The 17555-nt window shown below is 40.3% G+C and overlaps 1 protein-coding gene and 1 long non-coding RNA gene across 3 annotated transcripts in view; both read right to left on the bottom strand.

Annotated features, from left to right (window-relative positions):
* Nucleotides 1-1183, bottom strand: part of LOC307043868 — a 1244-nt gene extending 61 nt beyond the window's left edge. Inside the window, exons 1-2 of the long non-coding RNA XR_013809463.1 lie at nucleotides 266-1183; nucleotides 1-193 (exon numbers count right to left, since the gene is read on the bottom strand). The exon at nucleotides 1-193 is cut by the window's left edge and continues 61 nt beyond it. This is a non-coding gene — a long non-coding RNA (uncharacterized lncRNA). The remainder of the gene's footprint in view (nucleotides 194-265) is intronic.
* Nucleotides 1-17555, bottom strand: part of anapc1 (anaphase promoting complex subunit 1) — a 66670-nt gene that overhangs the window by 19342 nt on the left and 29773 nt on the right. For both annotated transcript variants that reach the window (XM_079688781.1, XM_079688782.1), the window contains exons 24-40: nucleotides 16437-16585; nucleotides 14111-14189; nucleotides 12385-12421; nucleotides 11889-11962; nucleotides 11277-11455; nucleotides 9876-9962; nucleotides 9597-9736; nucleotides 8916-9034; nucleotides 8585-8715; nucleotides 7212-7352; nucleotides 4533-4685; nucleotides 4213-4294; nucleotides 3030-3121; nucleotides 2774-2908; nucleotides 2233-2315; nucleotides 1740-1818; nucleotides 1367-1441 (exon numbers count right to left, since the gene is read on the bottom strand). In XM_079688781.1, coding sequence (XP_079544907.1) covers nucleotides 1367-1441; nucleotides 1740-1818; nucleotides 2233-2315; nucleotides 2774-2908; nucleotides 3030-3121; nucleotides 4213-4294; nucleotides 4533-4685; nucleotides 7212-7352; nucleotides 8585-8715; nucleotides 8916-9034; nucleotides 9597-9736; nucleotides 9876-9962; nucleotides 11277-11455; nucleotides 11889-11962; nucleotides 12385-12421; nucleotides 14111-14189; nucleotides 16437-16585 — 1835 coding nt within the window. The remainder of the gene's footprint in view (nucleotides 1-1366; nucleotides 1442-1739; nucleotides 1819-2232; nucleotides 2316-2773; nucleotides 2909-3029; nucleotides 3122-4212; nucleotides 4295-4532; nucleotides 4686-7211; nucleotides 7353-8584; nucleotides 8716-8915; nucleotides 9035-9596; nucleotides 9737-9875; nucleotides 9963-11276; nucleotides 11456-11888; nucleotides 11963-12384; nucleotides 12422-14110; nucleotides 14190-16436; nucleotides 16586-17555) is intronic.

Below are 17555 nucleotides of genomic sequence, written 5' to 3'. Positions count from 1 at the left end.
GGAGAAAAATATATTTATGAAAACATTAAGTCAAATCTGTATTCCTATTTACAAATCAGTTCATACTGTTTAATTTATTACGGTTATTGAATACAATTATATAAACATAATCTCTGCATTGTTTTGTTAGTTCTAAGTGGTGCAGTTTAAGAATGTACAATTGGCCCAGTCTCCTCTGATGTTACACTGCAACCTGCCTGTGAGACAGAGTCCAACCACACAATCTGTGTGTCCAACACATGTCCTGCAACACACATGCTGCAACCTGCCTGTGAGACAGAGTCCAACCACACATGTCCAACACATAGGCCTAATAATAATAATAATAATACATTATATTTATAGCCTATAGGCCTAGCGCTTTTCTAAAACTCAAAGACGCTTACACATGTCCTGCAATACACATGCTGCAGCTGCCCAGCTGTTCACTGTTTGTAAAAGTAAATAGATAGTATTTTAATTTCAATAATTTCTATACCCTGCCTTATAAACAATACTGACATCCCTGTGCTCCTCCGAGTATGGGGGTCCGGGGATATGATTACAGCGCGAGGACACAGGGAGGCTGCTTCACTTCATAAAGACAATGGCGGTCAATATTAACAACAAAGGAGCTAAAAGTCCTAATAACCTTCATTACGTGTTAGAGAAAGAACATAAGAAAGTTTGACAAAGATGAGGCTGTTAAACGGGCAGTGAATCCGCTGTGTGTAGAAAGAGAGAGAGAGAGAGAGAGAGAGAGAGAGAGAGAGAGAGAGAGAGAGAGAGAGAGAGAGAGAGAGAGAGAGAGAGAGAGAGAGAGAGAGAGAGAGAGAGAGACGCTGAGCTGCACCATGCAGCGATCAGTTGATCCGGAGCAGAGAGAGGGAGCTGCGGTCCGCGGGGCTCGGCTTCGCCTCCTGTCCTCACAACTCGTATCAATCCCGGGAACGGACAATTGTTATTTGTTCCTACTCGGAACCGAGTTTTGCTTCCCAACCCTGCCACTGTGCTACACTTCCCGCCCCGCCCCTGTACAGAAAGCGGCGAGATGCATTTCATTAGGAATCGACAAACAGAACCGAAACTAACATTTCTAAACGAACAATGGCGGACACGTCCAATTTGCGAATGAGTTCTGCCTTTTGTAAACTGAATCTATCAATAATATAACAATAAATCCGGGCGAAAAACGTCACTTGTCCGCCGGACAAGTCATTTGAAAGATCTACTTGTCCGATATTGTAAATAACACGTCCCGGACGGTGGGACGTGTACTTTTTCGCACACTGAAGAAGCACCAAGACATTGTAGAAGTCACAGTAACTTTTTGCCATGTCTGCAGCTCAATAATGTCTGTATGTTTGGTACGTGTGTATTTTCTCACCTGGGGTATGTTACTCTTGACCCACTCAGTATTTGGGAGGATTTCATCCCACATTATAATACACCGAGCAAGAGTCTGAGAGGAGAGGGAAGAAGGACAGGTATACAACATTATAGAAAGGTGGGAAGACTGATCTCACACACACACACACACACACACACACACACACACACACACACACACACACACACACACACACACACACACACACACACACACACACACACACACACACACACACACACACACACACACACACACACACACACACACACACACACACACACACACACACACACACACACACACACACACACACACACACACACACACACACACACACACACACACACACACCTAGTGGCACACTTACCCTCAGCAGCAGAAACTCTGGCTTGATGAAGTCCAACAGGAACCAGGTGTCTGGAGGTTTCAGCCAATCAGCGATGGACCTAGTGGACAGAAGCAGGAAGAGACGAGGAGGTGTTAATACCTTCCTTCAACACCCTCTCAGCCAATAGACAGACAGCATCAGACAGGAACCTCTTGACCAACAGCTGAGTATTGTTATTCTGTACAACTAGACTCACTGTTAGGATGTTCTTCTCACTTTGGCAATAAATGCATGGAAAGTACAAAGCATCACTTCTGACATATTTGTAAACCTAAGCGTCAGGGATAAAGTATGGTGGATGATTCTGTAACCACCAAACAATCTGCTATTCGGCACTATTAGTGGGCACTATGGGATAATGTCTAGAAAGTTATTTATTTAAGTGCACAAAGAGGGGAAAAGCATCAACTAGTCAACACATGGAAAGTCCAAAGATACATTTTATGTCCTTTTTTAAAAAATCTTTTCTTACCTGTTGTTGGTCTTGAGGTAGATCATGGCGAGGGCCAGCGTTGCCCCTGGACACGTCACATCTACATTTATAGTGTCACCCTCCTGAAACAAACATTGATAACATAAAGGCAAAAATAACAACATTTCAAAAATGACAGTACCTCCAATCTTTGGCAGTTCTATGCTTTAATCTCTTGGTACTAATAAACAGATATAAACAACAATGAAAAATGCTATAATGATAGTGTTATGAATAATTTCCTTGACTTAAATAAATAACAATAATAATAATAGATTACCGGTACATTTGTATAGCGCCTTTCAAGGAACCCAAGGCCGCTTTACATGGTGAACAAACAAACAAAAGGGGCAAATAATGAAGTAAAAATATAATAAATAGCAGCAGGAGTGGAAGCAAGGGGACTGTGATGGGTAGGGGGTCAAATATAAAACAGATTGGCAGCTTCTTGAAGAATATTTAACGAAGCAGTTCTACATTGATGCATCTTATGTTATAACAGTAAGGTTATTTTATTAGAGAAAACGATTTGTCTATCTACCTTGATCTGGTAGCTGGGGGACTTGTGTCTCTCCCTGCTGGCCCCGGCCTGAGCCCTGCGGTGCCCCCCCACCATGTACTGATACAGCTGCTCCGGGACGTTCAGGTCCGTCATCCCAATCAGGTTACTGCCATGCTGCAAGGAGATAGAGCAGAGGGTGGTTGGCGGATGATCTCCTTTAAACGGTCTGATATCACAAACCCACTTTAAAGATGTTTTGTGCAAATCTTTTTTTGACCAGGGGAGTGCGACTTACCCCCAGACACACCATGCCCAGAGCCAGTCCTGCAGCGAGGGAATAGGACTCTCTGTCAGTGCAGTACTCCATCTCTGGACCTGGAGGTCGACCTGAAGATACACAGAGAAACCCAAAAGCTGAATTATATCTGTCCCACACACCAAACACGTCAAAAGCACAAGGCAGGGCTCGACAGTGACGGTTGCCAGGTTGCCATTGGCAACCATTCACAAAAAATGTCAACCACTTCTTGGCCTTTGGTTGCCATCAGTGGCAACCACTTTTTAACATAAAGAAATAAGGACAGCAAACAGCTAAATGTGTTCCCCAAAATAGATAAATGTTAATTATTTGTTGTATTAAGAGTGATATTTAATTAGTGTTGTGACCAGTTGGAACAGGTTGTCGGTTGTGCATTCACTTCCGGTAAAAGTTCCTTCAAAATAAGAGTCCCGATCTTATTACTACCAAAACGAAACTTTACCATAGGAAAATATTGGCATACAAATATAATCACTTCTATAAAAAGGTAACACATTTTAAATGTAGTTAGACATATTAAAGGTAATTTACAGCATTAATAATTAATATCTAATTATTGTTAGCGTTGAGCCCTGCAAGGTAAAGATAGGTTTACAATCGACAATTATTTGGAATATCAATTCATGGTAGGATTATTTTCTTAATGAATCAATTGATCTATTAAAGAAACGTTTAAAATGCTTGATGTAAATGATATCTCCAAAGCTGAGATGTATCCACCTGTTCTAATATTCAGTTTACTATCATAATGTGAGCAACAAAAAGATAAGTGTCTAGAAGCTGGAACCAGTTTGGGGAAAAAGCTACAACTTTTGAAAATAGTTGCCAATCAACACATTGAATAATCAACTTATTGCAGCAGCATTGCAGTTTTGTTGCATTTTGACAGCATTATTCAGCAAGTCTAACCATATGTAAAAATGAATATGTGGATCTTTAATTAAACAGTTTGAGTAACCTTATTTTAACAATATGATGCTATCAATTGTTGATTTCATTGTGATGTTGTGTCATCTGTTGTTTTTTTGTACACACACACACACACACACACACACACACACACACACACACACACACACACACACACACACACACACACACACACACACACACACACACACACACACACACACACACACACACACACACACACACACACCTATCTCAGAGAGCAAGACTTCAGCGTTGTGTCTGTGTCCTGTTCCCTGGTACACCAGACCGATGCCGATTACAGCAGCAACCTGCAGAACAGAACATTTGATTGCTTATCATTTAATTTATTTTGTCTATACAAACAATTGCACATTCTTCATGATATCCGTGTCTGTCTGCAGATCTTAATAAACACAGACATACTGATAGCCATGTAATTAATCACGTACTCACTCACTCGTATATAATCACCGAAAAGTCCATTTCAAAATGACTATTGTTCCTCATTATGCACAGATACACAGATTAATTCTGATGCACTCTCACCTGAACATTGTGTGGTACATCCAGCTCGGTGGAGGTTGGTGGGAGAAGAGCAGGGATGTGAATACTAAGGAGGCGAGTGATTGACATGTCCATGGTGCCCAGTTTGGCAGAAGACACACCCAGAAGGAGCCCAATACTGGTCATCTCGTGACCCTGAGGGAGCGACAGGGACACAACGGTTCAGAAGAGAATAGTTAGAGGATTTGGGACAGCAACGAGAAAGCTTGGTTATTAGAATATTCAATGGAAGACAGTGAGTGAACATCTTGAAAGCTAAGATCTGAGGGGTTTTTCTTCTAAGAATGGTCACCTTCAGTAAAAAGTATACAGCGAATGACGTCACAACACACAATGCAATGTGTGTCCCTAATTACTTAAATTGTATTTAGCTCTTACTGTGAGGAATACTGACAGTGACAATGATTGACAGTTTCCATTATGCCCCTGCAGATAGCCTGTGTGTGTGTCTAATAAACATAAAGGCATACCAGGTTCTCCTGACATGTTTTAACACCAACAGTCTGAAAAAGGTCACCAGTTTCCAGTGTGACGCACCTACTGGATCATTTTGCTTTGTTTTCAAATTGAAAGGAAAACCACTACCTTTATCTTTGTGAACTCACTGAACTTCACTGGTGTTAATGAGTGATATGGTCTTCATTCAGAAGGTTCATTTGTTACGTGAACTATTCCTCAATTTGGTGAGTTTTTACAATTCATGTTATTGTAAAAGGATTGTCAAAAGGTCAATTACTCTATTAAACAAACAGATTTGACTAGTTTAATGTCTGATTAAGAGATTAAGGTTAAAAAGACACAAATTAAAATGTTATCGTTTACTGTTTTCACTACAGTACATTCTAAAAAGACACATTTTAAGCAGAATACTTTGATGATTTAAACAAATAAAGGACGAATTGGAGATGCTTAAAACACGAGAGCAGTCACACACACACCCACTCTCTTAAACCGCAACCATACACTATTCGAATGAACTGATCCAAAGTACATCAGTTTCTATTCTCGCTGTAAAAAACAAATTACGTTTATAGAAAACCACCAGCAAAAATGCTTCCCTGTCAGCAATGTTCAAGTTTCTCACACACACACACACACACACACACACACACACACACACACACACACACACACACACACACACACACACACACACACACACACACACACACACACACACACACACACACACACACACACACACACACACACACACACACACACACACACACACACACACACACACACACACACACACACACACACACACACACACACACACACACACACACACACACACACACACACACACACACACACACACACACACACACACCTTATTTGGCAAACAGGAAATGGAGTCTGGGACATGGAGCATTCAGGAGCCCAAACTTTTTTTAGCTGGCATCTTTCTGACTGAATCTGTGTTGGGCTTTAATAATGTATTTCATTAAGCCCGTATCCCGAAATTGACACCAGATGGACACACGAATATGGAATTGTGAATTTCGCACGAAGATGGCCCCGAACTTGGTCAACAGCCGAAGTACGATGCTACAAACTTAAACATACACTTTATTCTTTACTTTCTCCGTCTTTTTATGTAGATTAGAAGATATTACTTATCTCCGTCATGTTGTTTCCATAGCAACAACAACTTCCTGTCAACGGCGTAAACTCGCCTTCAAAATAAAAGCATCTAAATAAAACAGGAAGTTAACATTTAAGACATACAAATGTCTCCACCGGCGGTCATACGATGGCTTAAGATTCCCTCACCCGGCCCGATGTTGTCGAATTTGAACATTTCCTTTAACGTGTGTCCATCTGGTGTGACAGGGGCTTTACAGGATGTGGATTTCTTGGGTATTTCAAAATCTGGATGAGAACAGCATTTAATTCAAATGATAGAGAAATGACTAATAAACAAAGCTCTTTGATGTTAACGAAGTGCAGATTTACATCCTGAATCAATATGGGAACTGAAAATGTGTGTGGATCTGGTACAATAGTTAGCTGCCTGTGATCTTTAACCACATCTCTGACTTACTAATTGCGCAAAAATAAGAATTGGCTTGCAGCTTCCTGTTGTTCTTCTTACATGAACGTGGGAAGGACTTTTCTCATTTCAAAGTGTTTAGAGGGCAGAGTTTCACTTTGACTTGCTTTCTGCTCTGATGCAAGTTTAGAAGTTTAGGTCTCTCATTTACAGTCAGTTACACAAACATGATACTGTAGGTGTGTGTGTGTGTGTGTGTGTGTGTGTGTGTGTGTGTGTGTGTGTGTGTGTGTGTGTGTGTGTGTGTGTGTGTGTGTGTGTGTGTGTGTGTGTGTGTGCGCGCACGCGTGAGTGCGTACGTACGTGTGTGTATGCTAATTAGAGTAGATGGTTAGCTTTGTATAAACTGTATTTAAGTTCATATTTGTTTTTCCTTTCTTGCAACTTTCTTTGTGTGATGGTGTGTTTAATGTCCTTTTATCACAGTGAGAAAACAGTCATTAAGTTCAATGTTGACTGTAAACTGAGCATTAGGGTTCATTTTAGGTTTACAGGGTTTTAAATACAATGTGTAATTTTCTTAGCTGAGAAATTCAAGGAGTGACTTAAATTACATCCTAGTTCCCGCACATGTACGCCTTTGTGTGCATGTGTGTGTGTACCTTGGTGAGGTAGTCGTGTATGTTGAGCGTTGCCAGCTTGGTGAGGTGTCCGTTGAGGCCCAGGGCCATGAGGAAGCCTGCGTACTCATTGGCCAGCTCAGGGATCTTTGGCTTGTTGTAGGCAATCCAGGCCGAGTCCACCTTAACACACAGAAAGAAAGTCACATTTATTTGTACAACAATAAGAAAAGGTTTGTTTACTGCAGAAGACTAGAACGTTCACAATGAACACGTGAACATTTTGTAATCAGTCATTTCAAAATGTAAGATGTGAACATTTTATTCACGGCACAAATGCCCTAAGTATATATTATTTCCATATTTCTTGTCTTAACAATAGATGGAAAAATCTGTCTCATTGTGACTAGGGATGCTCTGATCGCCAATTTTGGGGCAGATCGCCGGAATCAGTATCAGCCGATACCGATCGAGTGGGTGGGGCCTATGGGGAGCTTCCATTTAAAGTGATGTTTAAAACTCAGTTAATGGGGCTCAGTTAATGGGGCTCATTCACTGGCGCTCCCACAAACAACAACCAACATAATTATTACATTCAAATGAAGTACATTATTCAAGTTTACATTAACTTTGGAGAATAACACGGGAGAAATGAGCAGAAGCCTCTCTCTCTCCCTCTCCCTCTCTCTCCCTCTCCTGACAGCCTGTCAGTATCGTCTCATGCAGCTCACTGATCCAGTAATGAGTGACCCAACAGTGAAGAATAAACATATGTATAACTAGTTTAGCTTGTTCCAGAGGTAGATAAAATAGCTAAGTGTGTTCGGTCTAACTCTTAGTGTGTGTTTTGCTCACCGGTCCGTCACAGCGGGCGGAGCGGCAGGGTTTCTGCTTCACGTTGCATACCGCTATTTTACTTTCTTTTTCGGACACCTTAAAATACTGCCAGACCGGTGAAGCCATTTTGGCGAGCTTGTTTTGCCGCGCACAGAGAAAAGTGTCATGTATTTTTACGTCATGGGATCGGCTCTCCCGATCGGCCTTTATAGAGAGCACAAATCAATCGGCAGAGAGTGAATTTCGGCCGATATCGATCGGCGGCCGATCGGAGCATCCCTCATTGTGACCTTAGAAGATATCACCAAAACAATTTGAGATTATTATGAGGACTTTGAGCAGATGTAAGGGTTACAGAGCAGGGCAATTCAAAGTCAGTCAAAGTCAACTTTATTGTCAATCTTTCAGTTTGTGTGTACAGACAGAGAGATAGAAATACCGTTTCCCACAATCCCGAATATAAAAATGCAAATACGTATAAAATATGTATATCCTATATCCTTCTCCGTAGGGAGTATACAGGTGCAGGTATGGAAAATGTGTCACATGGCTTGATGCAGCTGAGGTTTCAGACTGACCTGCGAAGCCGGGGCTATTTTGAGTCCGGCAGCTACTCCGTTGTGGAAGCTGGGCCAGCTGGTCATGTTGGGAGGAACATCAATGTTCCCGCTGTTCAGATCCACCATGGTGTTCCTGGGAGGGGCTCGGCCTGGGGTAGAAAATTAGAGATATACAGTACAATCTCGAGAATAAACTAAAAACCGACATGATTAAAACTTCTAGGTTTTTCATGACAAGCAAAAACACTCTTACATATTCCTATTTAGCTATCAATGAGCTGATATAACCTGAAATGCTTATTTTCACAGTCTTCCTGTTAATGTGCATAGTAAATGAATATCACATTACCCGTGAGGTTGAGTTTTGGGACAGGTAAAGGTTCGGTCAGTACAGGGTGATAAGAGAAGAGGGTGAAGAGGCCTCGGCCAACAGGAAGAGCCATGGTCCTCTGACACAACTGCAGGAGTCTGGGGGAAGATACAAAGACGTGGACAAAAAGAGAGTCAGATAATATACAGTATATAATCGACAGGAGGCATATTTGACCCTTTCTCTTTTTCTATAAAGCCTCGAGAGAAGGAGAGGACAGCACTTATACATGGAATAAAGTCAAGTCAGTGGAGGAATATATTTAAGAAAGACAGACTGACAACAGGGTGACCAAAATATCAAGGAACAGAAAGAGAGAAAAAGGGAACAGGAAAATATTTTATATATGTCCTTGGAAATTACAGTGTTGCTGTCTTTGAACATCTACAGTTTGTTGTTACCTTGGTTGGTGATTGGCTAATGGTTACACAAGACAAAAAATCGTTATGACATCATAAAGTGGCCAAAATCTGATCAGCTCATTTTCAGACAGGTTTTTATAGAAATGGATCAGGACAAAAAGAGAGAGAATCTTTGTTCCTGAAACTTTCAGAATCTCTTTCCACAGAGGGGACACATGTTGATGTAGAAAAGACATGAAAAAGTGGACTTTTCATAATAGGTGACCTTTAAGGACACACACACAGACATAATACTCACTTGTTCTCTTTCTCCTCTATGTACTCGTGATCAGAGACCTCTGGTAGCTGGACGACACTGACTCGGACCGGCCTGGAGCTCTGCAGCAGCCTCCTCACCTCCTGGACCCTCAGATCCTGACTCCAGATCAGCCCTGTGACCTGCAGGGGAGAACATACCAAATCAGACTAATGTTTGTTGTACCACCTTAAGATCAACAATAAACCTGATTCAGATAATGGCTAGAATGAAGACAGGCCAACGATGCAAGAGATTAATATGAACTGTGTGCGTGTTTACCTCTTGAATAATGTCCGACATCCCGTCTTCCTCCTCGTCTACTTCTGTGGTCGCAGGAGGCTCCAAGGAGAGACCTGAGCCAACCGACTGCAAATACACACAATACGATTAATATATATTTACAAAAGGGCTGTCATAATATTAGACTTTACCTACAAAATATATGGTAGACAAAATAATTAACTTTAACAATATTATCGCAAATAAATAGCACTCGAAATACAAGTATAGGGAGATAGAAATTAGGGTCTGTGACCATAACGTCTGAACCTATGGATTAAGACACAATGAATATTTTACCCAATGTGCAATATTAACATGATATCAATATTTTGTTTTTTAAATATCACAGTGACCTTCAATACTGGGATATCACGAACATCCTAATACAAATAAAGCAACAATGGAAGCTAGTAAAATATGTACGGACTGATTTTTCATCTCAACAACCTTACTGATTTAAAGATGTACTGTTAATTAATTTATAGGAAAGAAGATATTATTTCTGAATTCTCTGTTGTCTGGCAAATGTCGTTTTTAGGCCATCAGACTTCCTTTAGCGATGTTAAAACAAAAAAGTTTTAGACGTAGTAATGCTGTAACATATTTCAGCCACTAGGGGGGGGGCCCCCCTTTTTTTCACCCAATTCATTAGACTATTCTTCTGCTGGCGTTTCATTGTTGTTTTCTGTCAAATTCAATACTGTAGTTCAAAACCGCGGTACCTGCTCACCATCTGTGAGCTATTTTTAGAATGCGCACGCTACGTTCGTTGTCACGTTCGTTGTCGCGTTCGCGCGCGTCCACCTGGGCAGGCTGTGTGTGTCCTTCTCCCGTGACGATAACGGCTTGAAGTTAAAAAATAATAATAAACAAATTGGAAACTGGGGGGGGACACACAAACGGGCAGACAGCAGAGCTCGGGGGCAATAATGCAGATTTGTTTGACTTTTTTTACACTTTGTTGTTCTCCTCCTTTCCTCCGCTCTTGTCTCTGATTGTGAGTGTGTGCATTTGTGTGTGTGTGTGTGTGTGTGTGTGCGTGTGCGTGTGCGTGTGCGTGTGCGTGTGTGTGTGTGTGTGGAGCGGAGCCCCACCCTTCAGAAGCAGAGCGGAGGGGGAATGTGAATGTGCAAAGCAGTGGACACTAAAACATGCACATACATTGGATAAATAAGGCGTTTAGTTTAATTAATGAAAGAGCACATGATTGTTCAATGTGACCGTAGATAGATTACTTCAGTTGCAATTTGTTGCGATATATATATATATATATTTTTTTAATACAAAAAAACACCTTGAATTTCAGGCGGGGCGCGGGGCTCCGTTGGTAGGGGAAACATTGCATTCTAACCGTTGATAAAAAAAAAAGCCCTGGTTATTAACTTGTTCCACACTCACAGCTTTGTTTTTGGCCAGGGTCATCTTGTGTGCTTGTTTAGTCAGATCCTGTCGCCCAATCAGCAGACAGACCTCCTCTGACCAATCAGAGCACGGTCGCTCCCGGCAGCGGTAGATGGCCTCTCTGATTGGCAGAGCCACACCGAAGGGGACCGACTCCAGGTCCTTCAGGGTGAAACCTAAAACAGAGAAAAGACCAGGGTAGGTGAGTCATTTCTGGTGAAAGAGGAAGCCGTGTCCTTAATTAATAACACATGTGTCATAACAGTTACAAAAAGCAACTCCTGCCTCATCACAAGCGTCTTGTCATGTTAATATTAATCTTTATTTGTTAACAAATGTTGTTTAATGGTGCATTCAGACCATAAATTGAGACCATTATATTTAGATATTGATGGTAGTCCTGACACATGCACAATTGTTACACTTGGACCCAATTATCAAACCACTTTAATACTCCTTCAAATGGTTTTGTACCTACAAAATGTCGCTGTTCAGGTATGAATGTGTGAAATGCATTAATGTTAACAAGTGCAGTGCACAAAAAGAGGATAAGGCTTTAGCACGTGTCCCTTTGTTTAGATAAAAGCTGAAAAGATCTACTTGTCTTACCTTCTGAGGTGAGCCACACCACCAGCTGCTCAGCCAGACTCTCACTGGAAAACTGAACCTTCACACTGCTTTGTCTAAAATAAATACATGTAAAAATGAGTTAAGACTAAATAGTAGAAAGTGAATAAAATAAGAAGTATTTATTTTCAAGATTTTCCCACTATCCCACTGATCTACAGGTGGCAGTAATGCACCAATAGACCTTTAATGCAACAACTAAGGCAATAAAGAAGAACATTTAAAGCAAACAAGGCTGGAAACAATACATTAATACGTCCAAAAGAAATGATATGCCAATATTTTAGAGCAATTAAATACATTCAACATTTATTTTGACTATAACAGCATATTTTGCAGCTGTATCATATGCAGTACATTAGCAAATAAACTCAAGGACCAGGATTTACTGTGATGTTTAAAGCATGTTACTAATGATTTGATAGTAGTTGCTTTAAGAAATAAAATCATAAAGCTATTTCTTTTTGAGCTGAATTACCTCTTGTACTGCGGTTCACCGGCACAGTTCTTCTGGCCTGGGAAAGTGGAGGATGAGAGGAAGAGAGCAGGAGGGAAAGGTCAACGAGGTCATTTTCATAACACTTGAAGGAAACTGTGCAACCCTCAAATGTATTAAAGCATTTTCAAAATGGGTCACTAAAAAGAATAGGCACTTAAATGACAGGTTGAAAAAAAGGCGACCTTTCGTTCCTGTTGAGTTGAGGACTGCGTTTATGTGGAATGACCAGAGTTCCTGTTAGCCTGTAATTACCGGACTATGACCGGTAAAATATGCTGAAGAAGATCGGCAAATCTAAATCTCTCCGGTCAAAAGAATTTCCCCTTAGCGCAATACCGTATCAGTTGCGCCACTGATGTGACAGACAAGAATAGTATGTGACAGACAAGAAGAAGAGTATGTGACAGACAAGAATAGTATGTGACAGACAAGAAGAAGAGTATGTGACAGACAAGAATAGTATGTGACAGACAAGAAGAAGAGTATGTGACAGACAAGAATAGTCAATTCTAATGTCTAACACTTAATGTGGAGAAAGAGATGTCCTGTATGGGTTGATTGTGCGTTGATCTGTTGGTAATGCCTCGGGGTTCCGGTCGGCATGGAAACAAATGCATAATGCTGCACTATACTTTGTGGCCTCACCCAGTTGCATAGCAACGTTTATTGTTTAGGTGTCTTTTAATAAGCAGGTAGTCCTATCATTAGCTAGAACTAGCTGGATCTGATCGATGAGCGAGCGAAGAAACACACACACACACACACACACACACACACACACACACACACACACACACACACACACACACACACACACACACACACACACACACACACACACACACACACACACACACACACACACACACACACACACACACACACACACACACACACACACACACACACACACACACACACACACACACACACACACACACACACACACACACACACACACACACACACACAGCTATTTTAATGACCTCTCAAACTACCTACACTAGTTATAGATATGTTTAGTTTTACTGTCGAGTCACTCATTACTGGATCATCGAGCTGCATGATACTGACGTGCTGTCAGGAGAGGGAGAGAGCGCTCCGTTTATTATTCCTGTGTTATTGTAAATTACTGTACACATTTGAATAATGTAGTTAATCTACTATTATTAGTTTGTTTAATATCAAATCATATCAATTTGTTTTAAAGCTCAATAAATAACAAAGAAGACCTTTGACTGGCACTTTTATAATTTCCCCCGGAAGATTTAAACTTTAACGGACATTTTGACGGGCAAAAGAATATTCTAACGGGAACTCTGGGAATGACACCTTGTTTGATTGGATTTGTCACTGAACAATGTCAACATAGAGCTGAAAACAAGCGAAATGACTGATTCTGTGTCAGTGGAAGAAGGGCTGATCAAATACCTGCAGTGACCTTCACACTGTATTACGTTTCCAAGCCAAAACAATGGGAGAAAACTAGGTCACACACGTGCATGCGTCACTGCTTTTGTTTTGTGATACTGGACTCTGAAGCAGGGAACTATGGGACTGACAGGTAATAAGGACCGGGACTCGGGAGTCAATAAATGAATGTTCTCATGCACAAACACAATCACTAAGAAACAAACAGTCCCAGGATGTCATTAAAGACAAGTAAATAATCTTTAAAGTCACAAAGACACACACACACACACACCTGCAGAAAGCTTGGCCAGGTATTTTGATTTATCCGTTGAAGTAGCATGTTCATCTCCAATGATGTAGAGGGCATAACTCTGAAAAAGGAGAAAGAGAAACAAGAGAGACAAAGATAAATAATACTGTTTAAACACCTCGCAAGACATTCATTTAAGAAGGGGTCTTATTATGCTTTTTGTGGTTTTCCCTTTCCTGTAGTGTGTTGTTTAGGTTGTTGCTCATCTCAATGGTCTGCAAAGGCTAAAGTTCGCTCCAGAGTGAGTTTCTCTCCTCAACAAAAATGAGAACTGCGTCCAAATCAGCACTTCTGTAAGTCTCAGTAAACCCTAAAGTGTGAGCTTCACTATATGTGAGGTTACTGTATAGATACTATATGAAAAAGTAAGAAGTTTGTCTTCTCCACCATTTCTATATTAGAGTTTCATTAGAGTCATTTCTGGACTTATTTCTGCACCCCCGCTGTCTCACGGAGAGATACCGCAGGTCTTTCCTTCCTGCAGCGGTCAGACTATACAACCAGCACAGCCCCTAGTAGACCCCCCCCCCCCCACCACACACCACATCACCCCTTGTTGCTAAATACCAACAAACTATGTGCAATGTGTGCAATATATAAATCCTGGCTGCTAAATCCTTAGAACTGTTACAAGGTGTGTATTTTGTAAATTGTGTAAATTGCTGCTGTTAAATACCAACCACCTATAATACATTTTACAGGTACTTAGAGACACTTTACAGATATAGTGAAAATAAAGAACAACAAATAAATATATATAGTTAAAGTCAAATAGTACAAAAACAATCACACATTAAAAGCCAGATTGAAGAGGTGAGTTTTTGTAAGTTTTTTGAAGGTGGTGAGGTCAGTGCAGTCTCTAAGCCTATGTGCCATATGAGCTAGATGTGCAATATATATAGATGCCGTTATTAACTGTGTAATATATACCTGGCTGCTAAATCCTAAGAACTGTTACAGGATGTGCATTTTTTTTTAATTATGCAACTTTTTATTATTTTTATTATTTAACATATGTAACATTAAGCTGTCTGTGGCTCTTTCTCCTGCTGTAACTACGCACATTTCCCCTCCGTGGGACTAATAGAGGTGTTCTGGTACTGAAAGCCATGTTTGTTAGAATAAGCGTGGTGCCAGATCTCTGACCCACATCTCTGATTTGTTGTAAATAATGAATAAGGTGAAACAAAATGGCGATTAAAACTGATTATCAGGCTAGACAACAACTGCAGACCCGTGAAAATGCAAGTCTACTTGACTGAAAACACATTTTCAATTTAATGCGGGAAATATTTAATTTCATGGCTTTCAATAACTTTGTAGGGATAATGACGCATATGTTTTTTAAGGATCTTTTCACATTGTGATCCGTACTGTCTATGTATTTGTACGACCAAGTATATCCATCTATAGGTTTCTCTAATCGGTCTCAAACAAAGTCAGATGGAAATATGACTTGTTTTAACGTGCCCTTCCTTCCTTGATAATAAAAGGTTGACTCCATCAGCAACGCATCTCCAGACATAATTGCTCTTCATGTTCAGAAAAAGAATAACAGACATGCTACACATATAAATGATCTGACTGCGTCCCGATCAGAGCTAAACTCGTTCCCCTCGCTCTCACAGACACTCGTCAGCAAGCAGGTGGAAATCAAGTTTAAAAAAGAAAGAGGGAACATCATTAAAGTCAAGTCAAAACCAGCTGTTAGACATCACCACAGACCTTTGAATATTAACAATGAAAATCATGCCGTCAGGTTCTACAAAAGGGAACATTTTACTGAAATACAGCTGGAATTCCTTACTCCCTGTGGCGTGTGTGAACAAAAGAAGTTGGCAGACAATGAATATCTTAAATTATTCTATCCCGATAGTTCTTCAAGGATCTCTCCACATGTGAAAATACAAAGGCAAACATGGCATACCTAAGTCCGGTCACCTTTGTCTATATGAGCTGTGCTCCCTATAATAGACATTGATTGGTTTGTATCTTTCACCGTTTCTTATTGTCTTTGTTATTCCCATTGTTTCTACAAATTACTTCAAAAGTAAAATACCACATTCTAGACATAAGCAAGTATTAGGGTCTCAAAAGTTGTTCTTGTGATATTTCTCCACTCTGTTCTCTCCACTTTGCTTGTCCTCTGATGAATAATATGAATTTGGTTGAGGTCACATGATGCACATCACACACGTAAAGGTTAGGATTTACTAGGATGGTTTAAAAGCAGAGAACAAATGTCACTGTGTGATCATGTGTGACCATTAAAGAGGGTTTCATCCTCCAATTCTATCTATCCATTTACCAGAACCAGCAGCCGGGTCCTGTGGCAGATGCCGGGCAGGCAGGGGAAAGGCGGGACTTCCTCTCCTCTCAGACAGCTGCTGAGCCAGCTGAGCACGCAGGGAGGCTCCTCCGTCAGGAAGGACGGACGCTGCATCTGACCAATCAGAGCTGAGGAGGGAGAGAGCAGATCTTAGAGCAGCAAACTCCCTTCAAATATTTAAAAACAAATAAAAAAACCTATCTTTTTAATATGGCTTTTCATTTGGGTTAACTTTCAATTCTCACTCGTATCATTGTCTATGTTTTACTGTATTGTTTTTATTTTATTTCACATTTGTTTTATTTTAACATATTATCACTGTAGATGTTTTATCTTGTTCTGTATTCATTTTTATATTATTTTAATATTGTTGTTATGTTTTCTGTAAAGCACTTTGGGCTGCTTTGTGCATGAAAGGTGCTATACAAATACAGTTTAATATTATTATTATTGAGGCAAAAAGTTACTAATTTGTGTGAAAATTTTTGTTTTTATTACAGAAAGACAAAAGACCCTGTAAGAAATACAACTTGTGTACGGATTATGACATGCGGAGACAATCAAAGGTGTTGACTCAAATCAATTTTAAACCTTAGTCAAAAATAATATTTTAAAACAGCAACATCTTTAAGAGGAGGTCAGTCACGTGTGCATTTACTTTAGAATTATGTCCAATTATATGTCCTTGTTTATGTCATTTCATCACTCACCAACAAACCACTTTTACATGACATTTAAGGCTGGGCTATATATCAATAATTTACCAATCAAGGGATATGAGACTATATATCTTCTTACATTTTCTATATCATAATATCGCGTTAGTGTCTTTTCTTGGTTTTAAAGGCCGCATTAGAGTTAAGTGATGTCATTTTTCGTGTGTGTGTGTGTGTGTGTGTGTGTGTGTGTGTGTGTGTGTGTATGTGTGTGTGTGTGTGTGTGTGTGTGTGTGTGTGTGTGTGTGTGTGTGTGTGTGTGTGTGTGTGTGTGTGTGTGTGTGTGTCATTATTTGCTTTTATCCAATGACTGACAATTATTTATTAAAAATCTCATTGTGTCATTATTTTTGTGAAAGCAACCACACAATTCACCCCACAA

Source organism: Notothenia rossii (genome assembly GCF_949606895.1).
Source record: "Notothenia rossii genome assembly, chromosome: 6".
Taxonomy (NCBI): Eukaryota; Metazoa; Chordata; class Actinopteri; order Perciformes; family Nototheniidae; genus Notothenia; species Notothenia rossii.
Note: the sequence above shows the minus strand (reverse complement) of the source record. Positions and strands in the feature narration are given on the sequence as shown.